The sequence below is a fragment of the Bidens hawaiensis genome, unplaced genomic scaffold (genome assembly GCF_021521415.1).
Source record: "Bidens hawaiensis isolate Kalapana, Puna unplaced genomic scaffold, B.hawaiensis_p1.1 tig00002572_1, whole genome shotgun sequence".
NCBI classification, from domain to species: Eukaryota; Viridiplantae; Streptophyta; class Magnoliopsida; order Asterales; family Asteraceae; genus Bidens; species Bidens hawaiensis.
In genome coordinates this window covers 3,225,154-3,250,684 of record NW_027491140.1, presented here as the reverse complement: position 1 = coordinate 3,250,684, position 25,531 = coordinate 3,225,154, and the positions used below count along the sequence as shown (strand labels likewise).

The following is a 25,531-nucleotide window of genomic DNA, read 5'->3' as shown; positions in this document are numbered from 1 at the left end:
CTTGGTTCATAAGTAAATGCTCCGCCTCTTAAATCACCAACGCGTTTTGGACTTAATGGTAGTGAACGAGAGGAGAGATCCACCATTAAGCGTGCTTAGGTGGGAGTAGTAACAGGATGGGTGACCTCTTGGGAAATCACCACCCGGGAAAACCAAAAAGTAAATCCGTGAGCTCTTTATGGGCAAAGCGGACAATATTGTTGGTGCGAGGGGACGAATGTTACAAGTGGTATCAGAGACACTCCTGTGCCGTTTGGGATGGTGGGGCAAACCTTATCAGAGACGGTGAGTCCCCGGGGGTGTCGCGAGGCACACCTTAGGCAAATCCCACATCCTGGATTGGATGGTGTGGCAAACCTCATCGTGGACGATGAGTCCAGGGGGGGTGTGTGTTTGTAACACCCTAGGCAAATTCCACATCGGTCATGGACAGGTTAGATCCTTGGTTCATAACGCGTTTTTGGCTTAATGGTAGTGGACGAGAGCAAAGCTCCATAGTTAAGTGTACTTAGGTGGGAGTAGTAGCAGGATGCGTGACCTCCTGGGAAGTCTCCACCCGGGCAACCAAAAAGCAAATCCGTGAGCTCTTCGTGGGCAAAGCGGACAATATTGGTGGTGCAAGGGGTCGGATGTTACAGACGAATTTATATTTTGGGTTTTAACATTTAGGTTTTACCAACGTTGTTTGTATGGTACCGTAATGAGCGTAACTGAAACCAAAGAAATTTGTGTCGACTACCGATGTGACACACGGGACCGACAATGCTCGGGTTTTATTGACTCACCACTACAAGCCTAGGCTTTACCAATGCTCGGTTTTACTAATCAAATAAACGTTGTTCTAAATATTTTATTTGTTTATATGTTAGCATTATTATCATTATCTAATTAGTATAATTGAGAACTTTGGTGTCACAAAAGTGGGTTCTTTCTGTTTTTGTATATGTATTAATGGTTTTGAAAGTTAGCACATATGTTAGTGTTGGCTGGGAGGTTGTGTTTGTAAGTGCAACTCTTTGTATCGGTTTACAACCTGAGTTTGAATCCTTGATGTAGCAAATCATTGTTTCATTTTTTTAATTGTGTTATTTATGTTTTTGTGTATGATAGAATGGTACCGAGTTTGCGTGTAACCACCACATTTTGTTTTAACATCGGTACTGTAACGAAAACTGACAGGATACCAATTTTGTTTTTATTTTTGTTTTTTTAGTTCAAATATTGTAACGAACGTGACACAGACCGACCAAATTTTCTATACTCATCGCCCGAGATCGACAACGCTCCGGTTTTAAATGGCCGGGAGGATGAATATATGGAACTTGATTATAATTTATAAATAGCAACTTTAATAAAACACCCTTTAAGTACGTAACTTTCATTTTCTATATCATATATACTTCACATTTTCATATTTATTGCACTCACGTATTTAAGAGCACGTATTCAATAATTCAAAATGAATCTAACATTATATATTCCTTTTACATCTTATAGTATTATTACTATATAGAAATTAAGATTGTGTGTCGCAAAGGCACTGATTAGGCCATATTAAATTGTTTAATTTTTTGTTTTATAATTCTATGTTTTACTTTTGGTGTAGTATCTAATATAATCGAAATCGATTAAATTTGCGTCAACTCATTGCTTCAACGCTCGGAATCGACAACGCTCGTGTTTTACTCACTGATTATTGCAACACCCAAGACTGACAATGCTCGGGTTTCACCAACGTTCGGGCTTTACTGATAGAATAAATACTGTTTTAAATATTTTATATGTTAATCTTTCTATATATTTAAATCGACGATGTAACACCCTAGACAAATCCCACATCATTCATGGACAGAAGAGATTCTTGGTTCATAAGTAAATGCTCCGCCTCTTAAATCACCAACGCATTTTGAACTTAATGGTAGTGAACGAGAGGAGAGATCCACCATTAAGCGTGCTTAGGTGGGAGTAGTAATAGGATGGGTGACCTCATGGGAAATCTCCACCCGGGAAAACCAAAAAGTAAATCCGTGAGCTCTTTATGGGCAAAGCGAACAATATTGTTGGTGCGAGGGGCCGGATGTTACAAGTGGTATCAGAGACACTCCTGTGCCGTTTGGGATGGTGGGGCAAACCTTATTAGAGATGGTGAGTCCCCGGGGGTGTCGCGAGGCACACCTTAGGCAAATCCCACATCCTGGATTGGATGGTGTGGCAAACCTCATCGTGGACGACTAGTCCAATGGGGGGGGGTGTTTGTAACACCCTAGGCAAATTCCACATCGGTCATGGACAGGTTAGATCCTTGGTTCATAAGTAAATGCCCCGCCTCTTAAATCACCAACGCGTTTTTGGCTTAATGGTAGTGGACGAGAGGAGAACTCCACAGTTAAGCGTGCTTAGGTGGGAGTAGTAGCAGGATGGGTGACCTCCTGGGAAGTTTCCACCCGGGCAACCAAAAAGCAAATCCGTGAGCTCTTCGTGGGCAAAGCAGACAATATTGGTGGTGCGAGGGGCAGGATATTACAGACAAATTTATATTTTGGGTTTTAACATTTAGGTTTTACCAACGTTGTTTATATGGTACCGTAATGAGCGTAACTGAAACCAAAGAAATTTGTGTCGACTACCGATGTGACACACGGGACTGACAATGTTCGGGTTTTATTGACTCACTGCTGCAAGCCTAGGCTTTACAAGGCTTTACCAATGCTCGGTTTTACTAATCAAATAAACGTTGTTTTAAATATTTTATTTTTTTATATGTTAGCACTATTATCATTATCTAATTAGTATAATTGAGAACTTTGGTACCACAAAAGTGGGTTTGTTTTGTTTTTGTATATGTATTAATGGTTTTGAAAATTAGCACATATGTTAGTGTTGGCTAGGAGGTTGTGTTGGTAAGTGAAACTCTTTGTACTGGTTTACAACTTGAGTTTGAATCCTTGACGTGTGCGAATATATATATAAAATTTGAATAAAAGTTTCACACAAATCGGGTTTTAAAAATGGTTTTCACCAACAACCAAACCACACACGAGAGGCAAGCAAAGTATCGGTAAGAACTGAGTGTCAATCCATGGACACGACAAACTTTGATAATAAATCTTTGTAATTGATTTAACCGAACAAGCAATCAAATTAGGTTGTCAAATTACTAAACTAACATATAACAATAACAAAGCAAATAAAATACAACTAACAATCAATCCAAACAAAGCTACTTAGACTATGCATTCACTTAAACTTAGTGACAAAATGACAATGATGATGGCAAACATCATGTATTAAGCATCAATATCAAATCCCAATCAAGGCAACCTAATACTAACAATACAACATCATGATGGGTATTCAACAAATTATTAATCATAGATTAGTAAGTTTGTCAAAACTACCTAATCTCACAATTAAAGTAAAGCTAGCATGAAAACAACAAACTAACCACCTAAAATCATGTAAAATAGACAAGTTCAAGAACACTAGTTAAACACATAAATCTTTTAAATTAGCAAAATATAAACTAAGTATTGTGGCCTTAATCTCTAGCAAACATCAACTAACTCAAAGAATCATGTTATCACCATACAATTTTCCAATATCAAGTGATAGGTTTCATGCTTGTTAAAAATCATAATCAAGTTAATTTCCACCAGTCATTCCTAACTTAGTGATATAAACAAAGTATGCATACACAAACTAAGTTCATAAACAAATACTCAACACATAGTTTTCCAACATATTATGGCTAAGCATCTATCAAACTAACAAGACTAGGAACTAAAACAAGCATTCAACCATTAAAATCTATTCAAGAACATGTCATAAACTTGAGAACACCAACTTGCCTAAATCATGCATAGATAAATATCACACAAGCAAAAGTTTCAACATAATCTAAGTAACAATAGTTTTTAGCCCATAAGGCTTAATACAACAACCAAAATCAAAGTAATCTTACAAATCATTGTTAAGAACCAAAGATTGCAAACTAAGATGAATGACGATTGCTACTTGCAAGGATGATCACATAAAGATGGAAGCCTTGAATTCTCTCTAGCACACACACAATAATTTTCCAGCAAATTCAGAGAATTCCCCTAAGGCTCCCCATTCAAATGAAGATAATGGAGGTGTATTTATGCATTCTGGATGTCTGGAACGGGCAAGTGCACGGGCTTGCACGGCCGTGCCTAATTGTGGAAAGTCAACCTCTGGCTTTATTCTAACCAAAAAGTCAGATTTCTCTGTTTTGGCACAGGCTGGCACTGGCTTGCACGGTCTGGTTATTTTGAACTTTCTCGGCATTAGATCCTGCACTGGCTTGCACTGGCACATTTCCTGGTTGGCATAGTCCCATGCACGGGCTGGCATGGGCGTGCATTTCTGGCAGTTTGCTGCATTTTGTCCCCGTAACGCCCTGTTTTCATGTTTTCTTTGTCGGACGCGCTCCCGGACCTGCCAATTCACAAATAACTTAAATAAGTACCTAAAACAATGAATTTGCATGGAGTTCGGTATAAATATGAGGATAATTTGATGCAATAATATGTACACTTTGTGTTACATCAAACATCCCCACACTTGAACTTTTCTTGTCCTCAAGCAAATAAAACAAACTCCATAATAGCAATAATAACTGATCTGTCTCAAATAACCCTATTAAAATGACCCTCACAACTAAGCTTTAATACTAAAACGAAAATCCTAAAACCACACACAACTGGCAAGTGTACCGATCGCAAGTAGTATTGACCTAGGAAGTCCGAGTATCGAACACGTTGACACGTAAGACGCTAACGATTACTAACCCTAGACAAGACCTACCTTAGAATAATATTTAATTGATTTTTGATTTTTAATTACTTAACTGAACTAACTAGACTGACTGACAAAACTTACCAAAAATAGAAAACTTAACGGGGAACTAACTGTGTTAACTTAGGGTGGAGAAAAACGTCTACCTAGGTCTGAATCAAATTGTAGGCCTAACAAGCTAATGGATTGAATGACTTCAAGACACCGGTCCCTAAAGATGACACGACTAAGGATCGCTCGGGCTCACTGGATTACCTCTCGGTCTCACTCAACAAACCTAAACTACTCAAAATCGGCTAAAACGACCAAATCGGGAAACAATTGCCCGTGTTCTAATGATGGATCACCTTTCGGTCTCACCAACACTCGACCCTAATGGCAATGAATACTACACAACCAAGGATAGAGGAACAATTCAACTTAAACTAAAATAGATCAACTAATTGCTCAAAACACCTAAACCTGACAAGAAACGAACTAGCTCTCGCGCAATCCTTATTCTAGCATGCAAAGGTAATGAGACGACCCTACTTCTTATCACCTCTCGGTCTCAAAGAAGGTGTCTAACCGCTGTACTTAATCCAATAAATCATGCAACAAAACCCTACGGTGTTTATGCAATAATTCACCAAAATTTCCAGCCTAAACACAAAGTCTAGAATCAAACAATGCACCGATCAATCAATACAAAACTAATCAATCAACACACGGGGTTTATGCAATAATTCACCAAAATTTCCAGCCCTTAAACACAACCTATTTCATGTCTAAATCAAACTTTACAATAACAATTAAGGTCTATTAATCAAACAATCCATAAAACCTATCAAAACCTAACAATTAACATCATTCCTAGGTAGAACTAACAAGTTTAGCCGAGCATATTTTTTTGGACAGCAGCAAACACTTAACAAAATCATCATTAAACTCATACCAATCATCATAATAATCATCCAACAATCAATACTAATCAATAACAAGTCAATCCTTAAAGCAATTGCAAAACTAGTTAACAATTCACCAAGAATAAGAAAGATTGATGAACAATAGTTTAAGGAAAGGATATGTGTTGGTTTTCGGCTGCTCTTGCTGCTGTGAAACTGATGTTAAACGACCACCGAGGCTTGTTCTTGTTTGTTCTTCCTTCCCTAGCCGCCAAGACACCAAGACCTAGCTTGCAAAAAACTTTTTTCTCTTTTTTTTTCTTCTGCTCTAGTCCGATCGCAGCTTAGCTGCCCTCCTAGGGTTTTTTATTTTTTTTATTTATTATATTATAATGTAAGATTTGGTCCTCTATGATGCATACGGGCCGGGCCTTGAGTTTTTACTTGAAAACGTATGCGTAAAAGGCTCGTAAACCACTCCAAAAGCTCGGTTTCTTCTCCCTTGTAACCCATAACCTACAATATGAATAAACTTACGTAAAACCTATCTAAAACAAGTTAAAACATATAAAATATAATATAATACGTAGATAAAACATGCGAAAAATACGTGTGTTTTACAACACATCAATAACCCGCAAGCAATAATTATTCAAATCTTTAATATATCAAGCAAGCATTGTATATATGTCCAAACAAGCCTAATAAGAATGAAGACATGATCTAAAGAACATTACAACTTGTCATCACATTCCCACCTTACAAACCTCATAATGTTCACTCATACACTCTGCTATATTTAGTGATCATGCGTGTAATAGTTCATGTTGAGAACACTCGCTGCCAAGATGATGACTAAGCAGGGATTGTTTAAGGGTCAAATCAAACCGACACATAAATGGCACAAAACACGAGTAATTAAGGTTGTAATTTGGCTTAGGGTTAGGGTGAGGAATTTTTGGGAAAAGTGGCTAAACAGCTATAAAATCAAGAACTAAGTTAGCTATAAAACAAAATCTGACTACTAAACCAAATGGTTTAAACGGGCCGAGAGCTAACAAACCAAAAATTGCTCTTTGAAATCACGTTTCACCTAATATATGATGAACTAACTTCGTATTTTTCTCTTCTTTTCTTATAAGGTTTTTTTTTTTTTTTTTTTTTTTTTTTTTTTCAACTAACTTTATTAAATTTACATACAAAATTTCACTTTGGGAGATAGCATTGTGCTTCTAAAGTTCCCAAGTGAATAGAATACAACACAAATAAAATACGAAAATAAACCAACTAACTTAGCCGAACCGGATTTCTAACCAAAAATGGGTGAAAAATAAAAGGCTATATGGCTAAGTGGCGATAAAAATAGGGCGAAATATAAAAACACGGGAAAAGGCTAAACATGGGCTACTAAGCGGATGATGTGGGTAAGGAAAATATAAGTGGAAAATGGCTAGACACGGGGTTTATCCTAAATTCCTCAATGGTTAATGCCGTGTATATATGTATATGGTTTTGAAATGCAATCCAAAAAACAAGTTCTACCTTACAATAATCACCCGGCTCACTCAATTGCCCGCAAAAACATGAGAAAAAAGTATGATGAGGCCAACTCACAGAAACAGGCGGAATGGGTAACTTTTGCAAGGTAAGAATGTGAATCTGTTTGTCATGCTTAAAGGTATGCCTTGTAAAGATTTTTGGCTTTAATTTCTTAAAGATTTGTGCTTTGACAAAACAATTAAAGTTGAATTAAAATTGCTTAGTGGTTATTATTTGCTACAAAAATTTTCTTAGGAGTTTTGCAAAAAATTTTGAATTTGGACAAACAAAGTTCACAAAATTCCCTCCCCACACTTGAATTGTGCAACGCCCTCGTTGCACAACAAAAACTATAAAAGTAAATGCAAAAGAGAGAACAGAAAACTCCCCTGAAAACCGCAAGGCTGCCAGACAAGAGACTCAGGAGGGTCAACAGTGAAGCCCGGAAACACCAACTGTGCAAATAAACATCCACAACAACCACCTGCAAGGATCAAGAAAAAACAAACCACACCAAACAACACAATACACAAACAAAATCCATACCATCAATCCAAATAGCATTCATCATGAACCGAAGTCATAAAACAAAAGTCTACAATTACTAAACATAAATCAAAGTCCTAAAATAAAAACAACTTAAACAAAGTGCTACTCTCCAAGATCATCAAATGCTGAACCAGACGGCTCCGCATCCTGGTTCGCGAACAAGTCAGAGCCCGTACGGATCCGCCATGGTATAGGGGTCGCGAACCGTGAACTGGCCAGGCTGAACAAGAGGGCTCGGAGGGTGGTTAAAGAACGAGCTAGCGGAAGGACCAGGCTAAGAGAACTGAGCATCAAAGGGAATAGGCTTCTCCCCAGTAAAATGACTCGATGAAGACGAGCTATAGGACCGCGAAAGTGCAGTGGGGACCGTAAAACCGCTATGTGCCACATGGGCCCGACAGTACGCGTAAACCCACTCGAAGCCCCGGCGGGTGTAATAAGCGGTGTCGTTAAGTAAGGCTCGCTGATCGATCTGCTCCGCCCTAAGCTGCTGCTAGGGTGACCTGGAACTGCTCCTAGTTGAGGCTAAACTGATCGAACCTCTCCCATAAACGCTCGTAGTCAAGCGGCTCCGGGTCCTCGGCCTGCTGCGGTGGTGGCTGGCCTTGCATGTGCTCGTCCTCAGGCGGGAGCAGTGGATCCCAAACACGACCCTGCTTATCAATCAATCGAGTCTGGTTCTTGACCTGCCTGACGATCCTCATCGCTCGCAACTGCGCAATACCCATAGGCGAGTCCCTCACTCAACTGTGTCATTCAGCGAGCAGCCGGTAGATCCATCACTCCTATCTGGTGGGCCAGCTTAGTGATGAGCATACCCGCGCATATGGAGCTCCCCGATGTCGAACCACCCGCTCGATTAAAACACTCTGCCACACTATACTCCAGATTACAGTCGTGACCATCAATGATGCAATACAAGTGAAAAAGGTCCCGGGTCATGACGTTACCCAAGCTATCACCGCGGGCTCCTATGCAGTATAATATAAAGTGGTGTAGGAGGCGGTGAAGCGGGTCTAGTAGGAGAGTGGCCTTCGAGGAACGGCCGTTATGCTGCCAACCAGTAACCTGTCTCCAAAATGCATGTCTCGCCTCAGTTTCTATCTCCTCGTCCGTGTACAACCCCAAAGTGCTGGTGAGGGTGGCGAGGGACTAGTTATACCATTTACCCCCTAAACTGAAACAAACCCCGTAGCTGCTGTTGTGTGGCTCGCGGATCAACGGATACATAAAGTAGGAAGATAGAAATTCAAGAGTGAGCTCGAGGTAGACTGGCCGGTAGATGGTGAAAAGACGCCGCCATGGCTCCGTGAGCAAAGCCTCAAAACGCTCGCGCTGATTGATGTGCTCGAGCGTCTCATAGCAAGGAACATGGCCCAAGACGAACTTGTCTCGTCTAGGCCACAACTCACCAAGCCGGTAGTGAGCGTCATTCCTCTTGCCGCTGCTGCCTGCGAACTATAAAAACGGGTAACTGCGACCTGTCGACATCTGACAGAAAGGAGAACAGTCAGCACAACAAATAAACAAAAGGAAACGAAAAACGGGTCGATTTACTATTTGGCATGGTTATGCCGGAAACAGTGCAAGGTAGTGCGGACCGACAGGACCATGCAGGGGGCTTCAGAAAACAGAGTGGCTGCTCGGGAAGTTCCTGGCCGGAAAATCGACCACGCACGGCCGTGCTGGCGGTCGTGCACGTTCGGGAGCAACAATGCCGGTGGTGGTGGTGGCCGGAAAAACAATAAAAAACAACGCAATAGAGCCCAAAATAGTCAATGCAACCCTAAAAATAACCACTACAACAAGAAATTAGGGCAAATCCAACCCAAAAGTGATAGGATTGAAAAAGCCCTAAATCCCTCAAGAACAAACCCTAAAATCTACAAGAACAAGGAAAAGGAAGATTAATCATACCTTTGGTGTTAAAATCCGGAGAAAAACACGAGATTTGGGGGTTAGGGGGTCGAAATCGGCCGTGGGGAGAATGGAATGGATGAGAATGGTGGTAGCTAGGGTAAAAACCTCTTTTAAAACTGCTGGCACTTTTCCCGAGGTCGTGCGCACGGCCGTGCTGGCCAGTGCGGTTGACCGTGCACGGTCGTTTTGACCACCAATTCCTAATCTGCCAACTTGGCAGTACTCCACTCAATTCCAAACCAAAATGGTTCCCGATTTTGACCATTATGAGTCCTAACCCAAAATCTCTCGCTCAAAGAACGAAACCGGAATGAAACAAAGGTATGCATTACTCTTTGAAAACAACCAAGAATAAAACAAACACGCAAAAGATCTACAAAGTTCTTAAACATGCTAAATTTTGATGGAGTTGATAGCTAGACTCACACTCCCCACACTTAAGTCATGGGGTGGAGGTCAACTACCTCCAACACAGTCTCAACAGACTCACCCAAATAGTGTTTCAAACGGTGACCGTTAACCTTTAAGATGCGTCCATCCTCATGGCCAATCACAACGGTACCGTAGTCAAACACCTGTCTCACACTAAAGGGGCTGGACCATCGGGACTTCAATTTCCCGGGGAATAAACGAAGGCGAGAATTATAAAGCAAAACACGATCGCCCCCTTGGAACTGTTTGTGGTCCTTGAACCGGGCGTCATGAAGCTTTTTAATCCTCTCCTTGTAAATCTGTAAATTTTTATAAGCTTGGCCTCTCAACTCCTCAAGCTCATGCAACTGACCAAACCTGTTTTTACCCGCGCATGCAAGATCAAGATTCACACTTTTCAATGCCCAATAAGCCTTATGCTCGAGTTCAACAGGGAGATGACATGCTTTCCCGTACATTAATTTAAATGGTGTCATCCCAATCGGTGTTTTGTAGGCGGTATGGAAAGCCTAGTGCGTCATCCAATTTCTCAGACCAATCCTTATGGATCTGACTAACCATTTTCTCCAAAATCCTCTTGATGGCCTGATTCGTGACCTCAACCTGCCACTCGTCTGCGGGTGATATGGTGTAGAGAAGCGGCGATTGACACCATACCGGGACAACGCCTTTTCCAACTGGGCGTTACAGAAATGTGTCCCTTGGTCACTAATCAGTGCTTTGGTGTAACACCCGTTAATTTTTGGTTCAAAGATTTAAAGCTTGTAAAGTATGTATATTTCTCGGGATTTAGCCGACATTCCTCTGGAACCTTCTCGTCGTTCCGGTACGTTAAATCATTTAAATTTTCCTTCAAGCTGCTATATCCATCCAAATCTAAGGGCTAAAGTGTAACATTTTTTATTATAACACAAAACACTAGCCCCCCCTCTCCTTTCAGCGATCGGCAGTCTTGAGCAGCCCCCACCCCTGATTTTTCTTTTTTTGCAGCCACGGTTTGAGCATAAAACTTTAATTGAAGGTTAGTACTATGTCCCTACAAGTCTTTTACACCTTAATTGATCATTATATTACGCGTATTGATCGATAAACAACTTGTTTTTGGTTAACCGGGTGGCTGTCCAATTGAGCGGTTTCGGAACTATTTTGATTGAGGTTTTTACACCAAAATCTTCCTAGGTATGTCTAGTATAATATACTTTAAAATCATGTTCATTGGTGTTCGTTAGATTGGTCAACTAGTTGTAGTTTGAAAGATTGTTTTCGGTTGGCTAGAATGGTAGATTGTTGCGTTTAACGCGAGATATGAAGTAAGTGATAACCAATTCAGTTTGGATAGCCTCGATTTAGTGTACGGGCTGTTGGAAAATGATTTTTATAAATGTTGGGGCTGAATTGGTTGTCGGTTACTCAAACGGGTATGTACAACGCGCAATTGCGTTTATTGAATAGTTGGTGCGTTGCACTTGCGAGTTACCGACCCATTTGACTCGTGTAGAGTCGTGTGGACTTGTCGGCTGTGAAATTTTCATATGGGGTCCACACGGGGCTGAGTTGGATGTTAATTGCCTAAACGACTCTTAAACGCGCGTGTTAGTTGCACCTAGTGCTTCCGGGGGTAATTTGGGAATTCTTTACTCCCGGGAGTATCTATGGGTCGTGTTGGTAAACTTAAGGCCCCGGGGGCTATTATGATGGAGTTTGATGATGTCGAGGCTTTAGGTAACTCGAACCATGTTAGAACGTCTCGTAGGATAAACGAGTCCTTTCGATGTCATTAGTAATGTTTGTATGTAAACCGACAGGCGTTTGAGTTTTGGGGATACTTAGGGGTCCTCTAACTTGTGGTGAAATCGTGCCTTGTGTCATGTGAGTTCATGATGCCCCTTTTTACCCTTTTAAGTTTTTGGGCTAGCATGCATACCTAAGCGATTTTGCTTGATGAACCGTTTAAACTATTTTGTATAGGCTTACTTGTATAGGGTAGGCCTTGAGATGATATTATAGTATGTTTGTATATATTATGGTATGGCCAATAATTGGCGATGTTTATTAGTCGTTATCGACTAAGGATGTTTACATATGCCTACTTTGTGTTTGCATACGTTGGATGAGATGTTACGTGTTTGGGTTGTACGTGTGCTCGACCCTGATGTTATTACTTGGATGATATATATATATAGGGATGTAATTATAAGGTTGTTTATATATATATATATATATATATATATATATATATATATATATATATATATATAAGAATGATTATTTACTTATGATGATGGCCTAACTGTTATATCTCGTTTATTTTAAAAACTCTTGGAATGACTATCATGATTATTATTATAGATGTTAATTAATAAAACTTGAACTCACTTAGCTCAAGCTGACTTTGTGTGCATGTTAGTGTGAGTTTCAGGTTAGGAGGTGGATGCATTACCGCTTGGACGTGCACGAAGCTATTTGGAAGGAGGAGGGCATGCTTATTCGGAAGTTTTAATAATAATAAACATTTTTCTTTTAACGTTTTATTAAATACTTTTCAGTTTGGTTTTGGGCATAATTCCCGGGTTTTGGGAACTTGTTTTATTAATTATGATTTTTCGCCGAATTATACTCTGAATTCATTATTTTAATGGAATGAACTGTTTTTAAGTTTAAGTATTTTTGTAAGTATTTTGGATGAATACCAAATGAAGGATTCCCGGGATTCGGGGTCTTACATTTAGGGGCACCAAAGCGGGAGAACAACTTCTTCAAAAACTTCACCACCGATCTAGCATCATTTGTGGGCAAGGCTTGCGCCTCGGCCCATTTCGAAACATAATCAACGGCTACTAGGATGTAAAGGTAGCTGAAAGAAGTCGGGAAAGGTCCCATGAAGTCGATGCCCCACACATCGAAAACCTCACAGACCTGAATCGGTCGCTAGGGCATCTCGTCTCGTGATGAGAGGTTGCTCGCCCTCTAGCAAGCATCACAAGACTGCACCATGTCATGAACATCACGGAAGATGGTTGGCCAGAAAAAACTGGCGTCAAAGACCTTTGATATAATGTTTAATATATATAAATCTCGTATACATTTTATTTAATATTGTATTGGTTTTATTTAGTTTATTAGTAAGAAAGTGGGTACTTTAAGCATGCTTTTGAATTTCAGGTTATTGTGCATTAAAGATACATAATGGAAGCTTTATGTTGTAGCGCCTCTTAAACGTCGTTGTTCAGTGCGCGTATTAAAGTGGTCATACAAAACTATTAATGAAAAATGAAAATTACTTTGAGAACCAAATAAATATGAAAGAAAACATGAGGGGGTTATTATGAAAATTTTGAATTAATTCACTTTTTGGAGACTTATGATCTTGTAACTACATAGCCCATATTTAATTCTATGAACCGACATAACAAATAATATAACTTGATTAATTTTTGAGAACCCGATGGTGGAGGAGTCAGGCGGGGTATTATATATAGAATTCTTTGGGAGCCACAAGGGGTCTACGGAAAAAATAATTGAAGTTATTTTGTTGAGTTCATCGCAAGAAAAAGAAAGATGCAACAACAATTTTGCGTAAGGGTTCAACATCGACTCATCCAAACATTCTTATTAGTCGGTTTGAATATATTGTTTTCGTTATGAATTTATTATTTGAACCTACTTATTACCTTTTGTTCTTGAGTATGGTTGTTGGCTAAACCCTTAGACTGCCTAGGCTTATGATGAACCTACTTTGATGTTTTGATTTGACTTGGGATTATTTATTGTTATGGTTTTTATGGTTTAGTAAAAGATTTATTTATATTAAATTGATGCATATGGATACTTAGGATTGTTTAATGAGTTTTATTCCATAGTTTCGTTGATTATTGTTTGTCATATGATAGGTTGCTATTAGGTCAATTACGTTGTGTTCTTGATTATTTTATGATTTGATTTCGCGATAAGATCATAGGAATAATATTGTCAAATAAACCTAAGTGTGCTGCTAACCTAAAATCTGTAAAGTGCTAGGTTACTGATAGATCTTTATTATTTAATCTTGCTAGATGTAGTTCTTCGTAAGGAGTCCGTCTATGGTTGATTATTTATTATTGTCTATTAAATCAATTAAATATTTTGAATTGCCTTTGATTTCCGCGCTGTAAGGTAGGATTTCGTATAAAGGAACTAAATCATAAATTAATTAGGTGACAGTAAGGGAACTTGATTTTTAATATTGGTGTGCGTTAAAACTTGTTAGAAACCCATAGGTGTCTCTTGAGAAGGGTCAGGGGTCCTGCTCGGGTTTTATTTTAAGTGTCTATTTTACGATCCCAGTCCATAACTAAATATTTTCCCGGTTAAGTCATAACTGAAATTTAGGGGATTCTAGCCTATGTAGTTTTCTCATCATCATCTTATTTAAATATCAAAGCTTTCGTTCAAATTACTTGTTTTCTTAATTAGTTTTAATTATAGTATTAAATTAGTATTTTAAATAAAAACCCCCCAAACAAATTTAAATTAATAAGTCGTGTTTGTAGTCGAGTCTAATTAGCTAATAAGCGTAATTTAGAGAGTCTCGTGGGTTCGATATCCGGACTTACTTAGCTTTATTAGAGTCGATCGGTTCAGTTGCCGGTTAGTAGTTTAGTCGAGTTTTAGAGAGTCTAGAGTATTACTTAGTGTTTATTTTTAGTTAATTTAGTTAATAAATATTAAACTACTTTTAGCACATCAAGCTTCTTCGCCGTGGATGTGGCTCCATGGTGTCCTCCGGTTGGGCCCTCGTGGCAGTGTTTCAAGATCTTTCGAGCCTCATCACCATACACACACCTACCCACGAGCTGATCAGCACCAACATGAAACAAGTAAGGATCCGCCCAAAAATAATGCTTACCATCATAAAAGAATTTCTTCTTTTTGCTGGTGAGTCAGACCCTTAAGCACGATCCCACTAGCAAGAAAATTCGCAATGTCAGCGAACCATGGATGATTCTCATCTCGCGTCTCGATGTGCATGAGGAACTCGTGGGGGAAATTGTCATTTATGTGGACCCCCACTTGTTCCGATGAAGCTGAGCACTCAAGACGGGAGTGGTCGGCCGCGACATTCTCAGCACCCTTTTTATCACGGATCTCAATGTCAAACTCCTGCAACAGTAAAATCCAACGAATAAGTCTCTGCTTCGCATCTTGTTTACTGAAAAGATAGTGAAGGACTACATGATCCGTGAACACAATGGTCTTAGAAAGGACAAGATAAGACCGAAATTTATCGAATGCGCAGACAACAGCAAGGATCTCTTTCTCAATGGTCGTGTAGTGCTCCTGCGCATCATTCAGTGTCCTACTCACATAATAAATCGGATGAAAATGCTTATCCCGCCTTTGACCTAAAACCGCCCCGACTGCAAAGTCACTCGCATCACACATCAACTCGAAAGGTAAGGACCAGTCGGGGGCAACCATGATAGGGGCATTCACCAATTTCTCCTTCAACAACTCAAACGCCCGAAGACATTCGGAGGAGAAAACGAACGGTGCATCTTTCTCAAGGAGTTTCGTCATCGGGCGGGCGATTTAGGAAAAGTCCATTATGAATTGCCGATAAAATCCCGCGTGACCGAGAAAACTCCTAATAGACTTCACCGAGTTTGGTGTCGGAAGCTTCGAAATGGTATCAATTTTGGCTCGATCAGCCTCAAGCCCCGCCTGTGAAATCTTATGCCCTAACACAATGCCCTCCTTCACCATGAAGTGGCATTTTTCCCAATTAAGAACAAGGCTGGCCTCCTCACAACGAGCCAACATTCTCACCAAATTTCTTAAACAATGATCAAAGGAACTCCCGAAAACAAAAAAAATCATCCATGAAAACCTCCATGGAGTCCTCGATCATATCATGAAAAATTGCCACCATACATCTCTGAAACGTAGCTGGGGCATTACACAGTCCAAAGGCATCCGCCGGTAGGCGAATGTGACATAGGGACATGTGAATGTCGTCTTCTCCTGATCCTCAAGAGAGATGGGGATCTGAAAGTATTACGAGAAACCGTCAAGAAAGCAATAGTACATCTTTCCCGACAGTCGCTCCAACATCTGGTTGATGAAGGGAAATGGAAAATGATCTTTTCTCATGGCATCGCTGAGCTTGTGGTAGTCAATGCAAACTCTCCATCCTGTGACGGTACGTGTAGGAATCAACTCGTTCTTCTCATTCACAACAACCGTCATACAGCCCTTTTTCGGGACGACCTGCACCGGCCTCACCCATGGGGAATTAGATATCGGATAAATGAATCCAACATCGAGTAGCTTAATTACCTCCTTCTTCACAACGTCTTGCATATTAGGGTTGAGACGCCGTTGGTGCTGCACCACGGGTTTATACTCCTCATCCATCAAGATATTATAGGTACAAAAGGATGGACTGAACCCTTTTATATCCATGATCCTCCTCACACGTGTCCTGTATGTGCTCACAAACGCAAGAATCGATAGTATCAATGTAGAGCACGTCATCATGATCATGTGGGTGGCGCATGGATCTCCAAATATCAAAGGTTACATCCTCGTCTCTAACTCTAAGAGTGAGTCTGTCGGTGTAGACATCGATGAGAGCTCTAGCAGTGGCTAGGAAAGGACGACCTAAGATGAGTGGTACATTTTTATCCTCATCCATGTCCAAGATCACAAAGTCGACAGGAAATACAAATATGTCGATTTTCACAAGCATATTCTCAACTATACCTCTCGGGTATTTCACCGAGCGGTCGACAAGCTGAATGCTTATGCGAGTAAGCTTAGGCTCACCTAGGTCTATGTTTGCAAAAACATAACAAGGCATCAAGTTTATGCTAGCACCTAGGTCGGCTAAAGCGTTACTAACCGACAAACTACTGATCAAACATGGAATGGTAAAACTGCTCGAATCGGTTATTTTTTTGGGCAATTTATTCAGAAGGATGGCAGAACACTCCTCATTCGAAGTCACACAAGAAAGCTCCTCTAATTTCTTCTTATTCGAGAGGACCTCTTTTAGAAACTTAGCATACTTAGGCATTTCTTTCAACGCAACGAGAAACGAAAGATTAATGTGAAGCTGCTTAAAAAGCTCTAAGAATTTCCCGTACTGTTCTTCCATCTTCTGCTTCTTCAAACGGCCTGGGTATGGAATGGGAGGAACATAAGTCCTAACTGGCTCACTGGTTTGTGCGGTACTTTCGGGGGTTACCCTAGGATGCACCTCACCAGGAGTCTTAGTCTCGATCTCGTCAGCAATCGGTTTTGGTGTGGAAACCGATGCATTAACAAGAATGGTGGATCTAACACTCCTTAGGGTAATCGCCTTAGCCTCGGCATTCGGATAAATCTCAGTGTTACTAGGAAGGCTACCCTATGGTCTCGCAGAGAGGAGCTGAGCAATCTGTCCAACCTGATTCTCGATGGCCTGAATGGACGCTTTCTAATTCCTCAACTCGAGATCGTGTCTCTGGAGAGTCTTATCAATCTTCAGGTTCCTCTGTTCAGCCAGTTTGTTTGAGGTCTCAGTTTTAGCCAAAAGTTGAGTTAAAAGATTTTCAACACTAGACCCCCCACTAGACTGACCACTACTGCTGGAACCCTGAAAATGAGGCTTTCGCTGGTAAGATTGGTTCTAAGGTTGACTCTGGTAATTTGGATTTCGCTCAAACCCAGGTGGCTTTTGATTTTGACTTTGACTGCCACCACCATCTTTCCAGCTGAAATTTGGGTGATTTCTCCATCTCGGGTTATAGGAGTTGCTGTAGACATTGTTTTGGCGGCCTATAAAGTCAACATCCTCCACCACCATGGCCTGCTGGCACTGACTGGTATGGTGTTTCTCATCACACACCCCATAACGAGAGCTAGACTTAGCCAGATCGGATTGCTTCTGGTCAAATCTTTTGGTCAAGGCTTCTAACTAAGCGAAACAAGGGATTAGAATCGACATGAAGAACGCCCTTAGTGGAAGGAATACTACGGGGCAGATTATATGCAAAAGTCTTCTTAGCAGCTCGCTCCAAGATATCCAACCCTCATTGGGAGTACACCTACCGAAATCTCCTCCCGCAACCTGATCAACGGCCTGCTTCTGTGCTCCGGATAAAGCATCAAAGAACGTACGACACTGAAGTCCGCGACTCAAACCGTGATGAGGGAATTTTCTCAACAAGCCCTTGAACCTCTCCCATGCAGCGAAGTGACTCGTCATCATCAACACGAAAACCAATGATTTTTTCCCGGTATCTTGTAGTTTTATCGGGTGGAAAGTACTGAAAAAGAAACTGCTCAACCAATTGGTTCCAAGTGGTGATGGAACCGGAAGGGAGTGCCTCTGTCACACCCCAACCTAAGGCGGAAATATCGGGGTGTGATCCGATTCCTCACAGCTCGAAGATACAATCATAATATAAAAGTGACATTATCTAATTAATTATTTTATTTCAAATATACACACAATATCCAAATACAACAAAACTATTCAAGTAAATAAATATGATAAGTTTAATTCCATGTTTGTCTTCATTAAAACCTAAGGTCTTTCTAAATGTCCATACTTCAACTTCAATACAAGCAACCTGCCTGTAACATCCTAAAATTTATAATGTTGAATAAAGAAAGTTACGTTTAGTGATTTCGCGTTATTAATTAATTAATATCGAGTAAAGAACGGATCATGGACTTAGATTAATCGAGATGGGTTAAATGAGAATGGGCCTTAGGTCCATGGGCTTTAGGGGATATAAATATCCCCTAAACCAAGCTAAAACCCTAAACCCTCATTTCATTTCCATCTTATTCTCTAACACACTCCAAACACACACACACACACACACCATATTTCGGCCGAGAGAGAGAGAGAGAGACGTCCAAGACCAAAATCGAGCCAACCATTATTAGATCTTCTATATACGAGATAACCAAGCAAACTGCGACCACACCGAACGTATAAAAGGTATGTTCTTGACCTTTAAAGTTTACGTTTTATTGAACGTTTAGCCTTTTGAATGTCCTTAAGCTTAAAGATCCAAGCTTTATAGTATATACGGGATATATATACGACCGAAAATGGTTAGGGAACGTTAGTGGGTGATGTCGAACCATAACAAGGGTATTAAAATCGCCAAAATGCTTGAGAAAAACCAAACCCATAGCTGAACTGGGCAACTTCGCCTGCGAACTGGGCAACTTCGCCTGCGAACTGATAACTTCGCCTGCAAAAGCTTAACTTCGCCTTCAAAGCTTAACTTCGCCTTCAAAGCTTAACTTCGCCTACGGCCAAGTTCGCCTAACTGGTAACTTCGCCTAAGGCCAAGTTCGCCTAATTGATAACTTCGCCTACGGCCAAGTTCGCCTAACTGGTAACTTCGCCTAAGGCCAAGTTCGCCTAATTGATAACTTCGCCTAAGGCCAAGTTCGCCTAACTGATAACTTCGCCTAAAGCTAAGTTCGCTTAAGGTTTAACTTCGCCTAAAGTTAAGTTCGCTTAGAAAATAAATTAAAAACCTAATGAAAAATGTGTTATGACAGTTAATGGAAATAAAATTTTTCCAAGCTGACCTGGCAGCTCGACCCCAGCCAGGGGCTCTGCCCCTTGGACCCTACCAGGGGCTGCCGCCCCTAGACCCCAGCTGCCAGGGGTGCTGCCCCCCGGACCCCCGTTCGTTGTGGGTCATATAAAGATAGAAATACAACATGAGTAGTAGTAGTTAATTGATACGTGTAAATATTATACAGTTAGCCGTGCACATCTCAAGAAGGGAATAACTATTAACGGAGAGCGTAACAGGATTCAGGTGAGTTTCTAGCCCCATTTATGTGTTATGTTTTCGGGGCTGTGTGCATACTCGATATGTTTGTTAATACGCTTATCCTAAGAGATAAGTGTATGCCTTATGTGAATAATGTGATATGTATGAATGATGGCTTGACGGTACGTGAACGATCTTCGGATATTGCACGTACTGTCAGGTTGTAACGCTAAGTATAAGGTAAGTATGATATGTATGCTTATGTGTATGAATGTGATAAAGTTAATAAAAGAAGGAAAGGATGGTTGTATGGCTACGAAGAGGGTACCGGGCCCTAATAATACTCGAGGTATAATGTATGGTTGTATGGTAACGAAGAGGGAATCGAACCCTACTAATATTCGAGAACTAGGGAACCGAACCCTACTAATATTCGAGGAAAGAGGGTACCGAGCCCTAATAATACTCGAGGTATGATGTATGGTTGTATGGTAACGAAGAGGGAATCGAACCCTACTAATATTCGAGAACTAGGGAACCGAACCCTACTAATATTCGAGGAAAGAGGGTACCGAGCCCTAATAATACTCGAGGTATGATGTATGGTTGTATGGTAACGAAGAGGGAATCGAACCCTACTAATATTCGAGAACTAGGGAACCGAACCCTACTAATATTCAAGGAAATAGGGTACCGAGCCCTAATAATACTCGAGGAAAGAGGGTACCGAGCCCTAATAATACTCGAGGAAGGAGGGTACCGAGCCCTAATAATACTCGAGGAAGGAGGGTACCGAGCCCTAATAATACTCGAGGAAGGAGGGTACCGAGCCCTAATAATACTCGAGGAATGTAGGGCGTAATGCTCTTTATAACGTAAGATATGAAAGTAAGTTAATACAAAAAAGGAAAGTAAGAAAGTGTGAAATTATGAATGAAAGAATATAAGTTTATGTGTATTGTATAATGTATGATTAACTAGAACTCACTCAGCGTAGCTGACTTTTAGTATGCACGCAGGTGAGTAGGATGAGGCAGCTCACTTGAGGAGACACGTGGTACTGAATAAGAGGCTGGCATCCGAAGACTCAAGACGTTTAAGTCTAATGTTTGTTTATTTTGAAAGACAAAATGATGTTTTAAGACAAGATGTGTTTTGTTATGAAATGTTTTATGAAAGCTTTTATATTCCGCGAATGTTTTAATTAACTCTGATATTTAGAACTGCGTTTATGAGTAAATCCTACACGAAAGTAGGGCTACCGGTAACGGGGCCTTACAAGTTGGTATCAGAGCAAAGTTCGAGAGATTTAAGCATCCTTCATGCTTAGACTCGAACAGAGAATGGGATTTAAGTAAGAAAGGAAAAAAGATGCCAGTTCAAGAATGCCATGTGTCGCTCAAGCAAGATCAGTAAAGGTAAAGTGTATGATTAAATGATATATGTTAATGAGAAAGAAAAGATATGTGAACGACAGGGATAGGAATAATTGATTGTTTGATTTGACTAACTGCTTAAGTAGAACCAGCACAAAGAGACTCATAAAGGGAAGTGTATAGGACACGGAAAGCAACGTGATCAGCTAGTCACAGCTGGCCACTGTTATTACCTGTTAGCCTTGTTATCCTTGTACTAAATAGTTCCTTGAGTGATGATGTTTGTGTTTTCCCTTTTTGGATACGATGGCTGGAGCTGGAGACATTGTTGGAGCTGGAGGTCGCACTGGACCACGCGGCAGGCCTCGTCGTGTCCAGCAACCTTCGGTTGAGACAGCTTCCAACACCGAAGCTGAAGGAAGCGTAGCTGGAAGAAACCCGGAAAACAATGAAGGAGTTCAACTGGATCCCGCAATTCAAGCAGCTATTGTTCAAGCTGTAGCCACTGTTGTGAAGAATATTACTCCGGGAGGGTCTGCTGGAAGCCGTGAAAGAACTGTTGAAGGGGCAGGTGGTAATGGTAGGAAAGATGATGAGAGGGAAAAGGGTGATTCAAGTGAGGTGAGGTCTGTGAAAGTTGATGATAGAAAGAGGGGCCGAGGCGGTTGCAACTATAAGTCCTTCAAAGGTTGTGACCCGCCTAAGCTGACTGGTTTAGGAGACGCAATCGCTACTCTTCAGTGGGTAACCGCCATGGATAAAATTATCCGAATCAGCGAGTGTCGTCCTGACCAAGCTGTCGGTTATGCCACCCAATCATTTGAAGATGAGGCTGTGTATTGGTGGGAGAGTGTGGAGCAGAGGAAGACCCGGGAAGAGATCAAAGAGATGAAGTGGGACGATCTGAAGGAGTTAGTGATGAAGAAGTTCTGTGCTGACGCCGAGGTTGAGAAGGCGGAGATGAAGTTCCTGAACTTGAAAGCTGGGACAATGACACATCGTGAGTACACCACCGAGTTCAATCGAATGTCTAGGTTGGTGCCCGATATGGTCAACACTGAGGCTAAGAGAATCAAGTGTTACGTAAGGGGATTACCACAGAGAGTCCGCATGTTAGTCAGTACAAGTAAACCTGCTACTTTCGATTCTGCTGTCGAACTCGCAGAAATGGTCTATGCAGACTTGGCTGCGGATGATGTGGTGGTGGGAGACGAGAAGAAAGAGAAGAAATGGGTCGCTCCTGCTAAACGACCCGGTACCCAAATGTGGAACCCTAAGAACAAGCAGCCGAGAGTTTGGGAGAACAGGTCGTGCAAGACTTGTGGCAAGGCACACAGTGGTGAGTGTAGGTGGGGAAAGGGTTCGGATACATGTCATAAGTGTGGAAAGATGCATGCTGGAGAATGTAGAGTTGGGTCGAATGTTTGCTACAAGTGTGGGAAGGCAGGTCATTATGCTCATGAGTGCAGTTCTAAGCCTGCATGCTACAAGTGTGGTAAGACAGGTCACTTTGCTAGGGAGTGTACCGAGGGTGAAGCTGGAGGTAGTGGAAGGAAGGATGCCGATCAAGCTAGGCCAAGAACTAGAGCCTACATACTGACCCAAGAACAAGCCAAGCAGATTCCGGATGTTGTCACAGGTACGTTTCTAGTGAACGGTGTTTCCGCTACTGTATTATTTGATTCGGGCGCAAACAAAAGTTTCGTAGCCACACCATTTAGTAAACTAGCTAAAATGAAATGTTGCCGAGTGTCTGAGACTCTTATAGTAGAAACCGCTAGTGACACTTCGGTTAAAATAATGAAAATGGTTAAGGACTGTAGGATAGAATTGGAGGGACATGAGTTCCCTGTTACCTTGTATGTTATGACCTTAGGAGGGTTCGATGTGGTTTTGGGGATGGATTGGTTGTCTGAGTTTGAGGCTCAGATAGTATGTAAGAGTAGGATAATAAAGTTAAAGTCCTTGGATGGTAGTGCGGTGACGGTTTATGGTCATAAGGAAAGTTCTGGGCTTAATGTCATTTCGATGATAAAAGCCGAGGGTTTGCTAAGGCGAGGGTGTTGTGCCTACCTGGCGTATGTCGTCAACGCTACGGCCGAGACGAAAGAAATGAAAGATGTTCCTATTGTGCGCGACTACCCAGAAGTATTCCCTGAGGATCTTCCGGGGTTGCCACCGGAGCGAGAGACAGCATTTCAGATAGATTTAATACCAGGAGCCCAACCTGTCGCAAAAGCGCCTTACCGTCTAGCACCGTCCGAGATCAACTGCAAGAACTCCTCGACAAAGGTTTCATAAGACCAAGTGTTTCCCCGTGGGGCGCACCAGTATTGTTCGTGAAAAGGAAGGATGGAAGTATGAGAATGTGCATAGACTATCGTGAGTTGAATAAGCTTACGGTAAAGAATAGATATCCTTTGCCAAGAATTGATGATCTGTTTGACCAACTGCAAGGTTCAAGCTGGTTCTCACGAATAGATCTCAGATCAGGCTATCATCAGCTGAAGGTGAAGGAGGCAGACATCCCTAAAACAGCGTTCCGAACGCGGTATGGACACTACGAGTTCCTCGTAATGTCATTCGGTCTAACGAATGCTCCCGCGGCATTTATGGACATGATGAATAGGGTGTGTTGACCGATGTTGGATAAGTCGGTTATCGTCTTCATTGACGATATATTGATTTATTCAAAGAACGAGTCTGACCATGCTGAGCATCTGAGAGAGGTATTGGAGACTCTGAAGAAAGAGAATTGTATGCTAAGTTTTCGAAGTGCGCGTTCTGGTTAAGAGAAGTGCAATTTTTAGGTCACGTGATTAATCCGGAAGGGATTACCGTGGACCCAGCTAAGATTGAAGCGATAACGAATTGGAAGACTCCGCAGAATCCGACTGATATACGAAGCTTCCTAAGGTTAGCTGGCTATTATTGGAGATTCATCGAAGGTTTCTCCAAGATAGCCGCACCGCTGACCGGTATGACCCGAAAGTCGATAGTATTCGGTTGGGGAAAGTTTCAAGAAGAAGCCTTTGAGGAATTGAAGAAGAGACTCACGCAAGCTCCAATCCTTGCTCTACCCGATGGTGACGAGTATTTAGTTGTTTGTGCTGATGCCTCACATCAAGGGCTAGGTTGCGTGTTGATGCAACGAGGGAAGGTGATAGCTTACGCGTCTAGACAGTTGAAAGTCCATGAGAGTACTTATCCGATGCATGATTTAGAGTTAGCAGCTGTAGTGCATGCTCTTAAGATATGGAGGCATTATCTGTACGGTACTAAGTGTACTATCTATACAGATCATAAGAGTTTAAAGTACTTCTTCGAGCAGAAAGAATTGAACATGAGGCAGAGAAGATGGTTGGAGTTGATTAAGGATTATGACTGCGACATTAAGTACTATCCCGGTAAAGCTAATGTGGTCGCTGACGCGTTAAGTCGTAAAAATGAGGAAGTCCTTGCAACAGTAAAGTCATACAAGTTGATCATGAACCCAAGTCTGTTTGAAGAAATCACCAAGGTGAAGTCAGAGGTGTTAGTAGATGAAGGGTTAGTAAAGAAAGAAAGGATTTATGGCCAGCAAGATGAGTTGATGGAAAACACTCATGGAGTTAAGACTAGGTTCGACCGTATGTGGATCCCACGCCATGGTAATCTTAGAAGTCGAATCATAGATGAAGCCCATAGGTCAAGATATTCGATTCATCCAGGAGCTACAAAGATGTATCAAGATTTGAAAAGAGATTACTGGTGGCCTGGAATGAAGAATGATGTAGTGGATTATGTCAGTAAGTGCTTAACTTGCTTACAAGTCAAAGCCGAACATCAGAAGCCTTATGGGAAGATGCAACCGCTAGATATACCTGAATGGAAATGGGAACACATCACCATGGATTTCATAACTAAGCTACCTCGTACAGCTAAGCATCATGATACCATCTGGGTGATAGTGGACCGTTTGACCAAGAGTACTCACTTTCTGCCTATACGAGAGGCTATCTCGTCAGAAACGTTAGCAAACTTGTTCATTAAAGAGATTGTGGCTAAGCATGGAGTACCGTTATCGATCGTGTTTGATAGAGATACACGGTTTACTTCGAGGTTCTGGAGGAAATTCCATGAAGCTATGGGGACGAGGTTGAACATCAGTACGGCGTATCATCCTCAAACCGATGGACAGTCTGAAAGGACGATCCAAACCCTTGAGGATATGCTACGTGCTTGTGTTTTAGATTTTGGTGGGAGT

At 41.3% G+C, this 25,531-nt stretch overlaps 2 protein-coding genes and 1 non-coding gene across 3 annotated transcripts; 1 reads left to right on the top strand and 2 right to left on the bottom strand.

Annotated features, from left to right (window-relative positions):
- Nucleotides 1-10,604: 10,604 nt before the first annotated feature.
- On the bottom strand, nt 10,605-13,022 carry LOC143620501 (uncharacterized). The gene is made up of 2 exons (XM_077092189.1): nt 12,833-13,022; nt 10,605-10,819 (listed from the first exon to the last, which is right to left on the bottom strand). The coding sequence occupies exons 1-2, from the start codon at nt 13,020-13,022 to the stop codon at nt 10,605-10,607; spliced, it is 405 nt and encodes a 134-aa protein (XP_076948304.1).
- A 3,520-nt stretch (nt 13,023-16,542) lies between these two features.
- On the bottom strand, nt 16,543-17,927 carry LOC143620500 (uncharacterized). Its single transcript, XM_077092188.1, has 2 exons — nt 17,742-17,927; nt 16,543-17,529 (listed from the first exon to the last, which is right to left on the bottom strand). The coding sequence occupies exons 1-2, from the start codon at nt 17,925-17,927 to the stop codon at nt 16,543-16,545; spliced, it is 1,173 nt and encodes a 390-aa protein (XP_076948303.1).
- Nucleotides 17,928-18,301: 374 nt separating this feature from the next.
- LOC143620520 (small nucleolar RNA R71) lies at nt 18,302-18,404 on the top strand. The gene has a single exon (XR_013151347.1). It is a non-coding gene; the product is annotated as a small nucleolar RNA R71 (small nucleolar RNA).
- The last annotated feature ends 7,127 nt before the right edge of the window (nt 18,405-25,531 follow it).